This window comes from Pteropus vampyrus, unplaced genomic scaffold (assembly GCF_000151845.1).
Source record: "Pteropus vampyrus isolate Shadow unplaced genomic scaffold, Pvam_2.0 Scaffold227, whole genome shotgun sequence".
Taxonomy (NCBI): Eukaryota; Metazoa; Chordata; class Mammalia; order Chiroptera; family Pteropodidae; genus Pteropus; species Pteropus vampyrus.
The window spans coordinates 971297-972131 of NW_011889008.1; the positions used below are offsets into that span (position 1 = coordinate 971297).

Here is an 835-nt window from a genome sequence, read left to right on the forward strand (position 1 = left end):
TCCCAGATCTGGAGCTGGGGGAGGGGCCCCTAGGGTGGGTGGGTTGCCCATGGCCAAGAAAGACGGCGTAGGTACCATAGCTTGGCCCCAAGATCTGAATGGGTGGGGTGGAGGCCTCCCAGCCCCCGAAGTGCAAGAGCTGCCAGGTGTCTGTGCAGCGGAGCCAGTGCTGGAAGGTCACGGCCCAGGGTGGGTCAGGGGCCACGGGCTGTTGACAAAGTCTGCTTCCTGCGACCTTCACCCCTCCCCCACCCCGCAGGGCGGGCCTGGATGCTGGCCAGGGTACAGCACCCCCACCAATCCTCATGCCCGAGCACAGAGGATGAAAAACAGCCCCGCAGGTCCTCAGTCCCAGGTGGATGTGGCACCCAGGTGCCAGGGGGCAGTCGGCTGGGGGTGGAGGCAGATACCCTTGTGGCAGAGAAGCTGGAGTGGGGGCCGCTGGAGCGGCGGGAGCAGGTCAGGGTGGTGACCAGCCCTCCCTGCGGGTCAAAGTGACAAGTGTGAGCCCTTCGGAAGAGCGGACTGGGAGGGGTGCTGACGCCCCCGCCTCCTTCCCCTTCCCCCCCATCCCCGGGAAGCTGGGATACTGCTGGGGGCGTTCTGGGAAGCAGGGGACCCCCTGAGGGAGGGGTCAGGAGCTGAGTGGGGCTGCCGGACGGAGCGCCTGGCAGCCACGGACACCGTGCCCCGCGCCGCGCCCCCCAGGGAGGAGAGGAGGGCTGAGACCCCCAGCCCGCCCGATGATGCGGGACCCGCTGACCGTCCGACCTGGACGGGCGCACCCGGGGGCGGGGAATAGAGATGTCCCATGGGGGTGAGGAGGGCGACCCGG

At 69.0% G+C, this 835-nt stretch overlaps 1 protein-coding gene across 1 annotated transcript in view; it reads right to left on the reverse strand.

The window, feature by feature from the left end:
* GCGR (glucagon receptor) overlaps nt 1-835 on the reverse strand; it is a 12343-nt gene that overhangs the window by 6815 nt on the left and 4693 nt on the right. Inside the window, exon 3 of the mRNA XM_011373719.1 lies at nt 411-482. Within this exon, the coding sequence (XP_011372021.1) occupies nt 411-482 (72 nt within the window). The remainder of the gene's footprint in view (nt 1-410; nt 483-835) is intronic.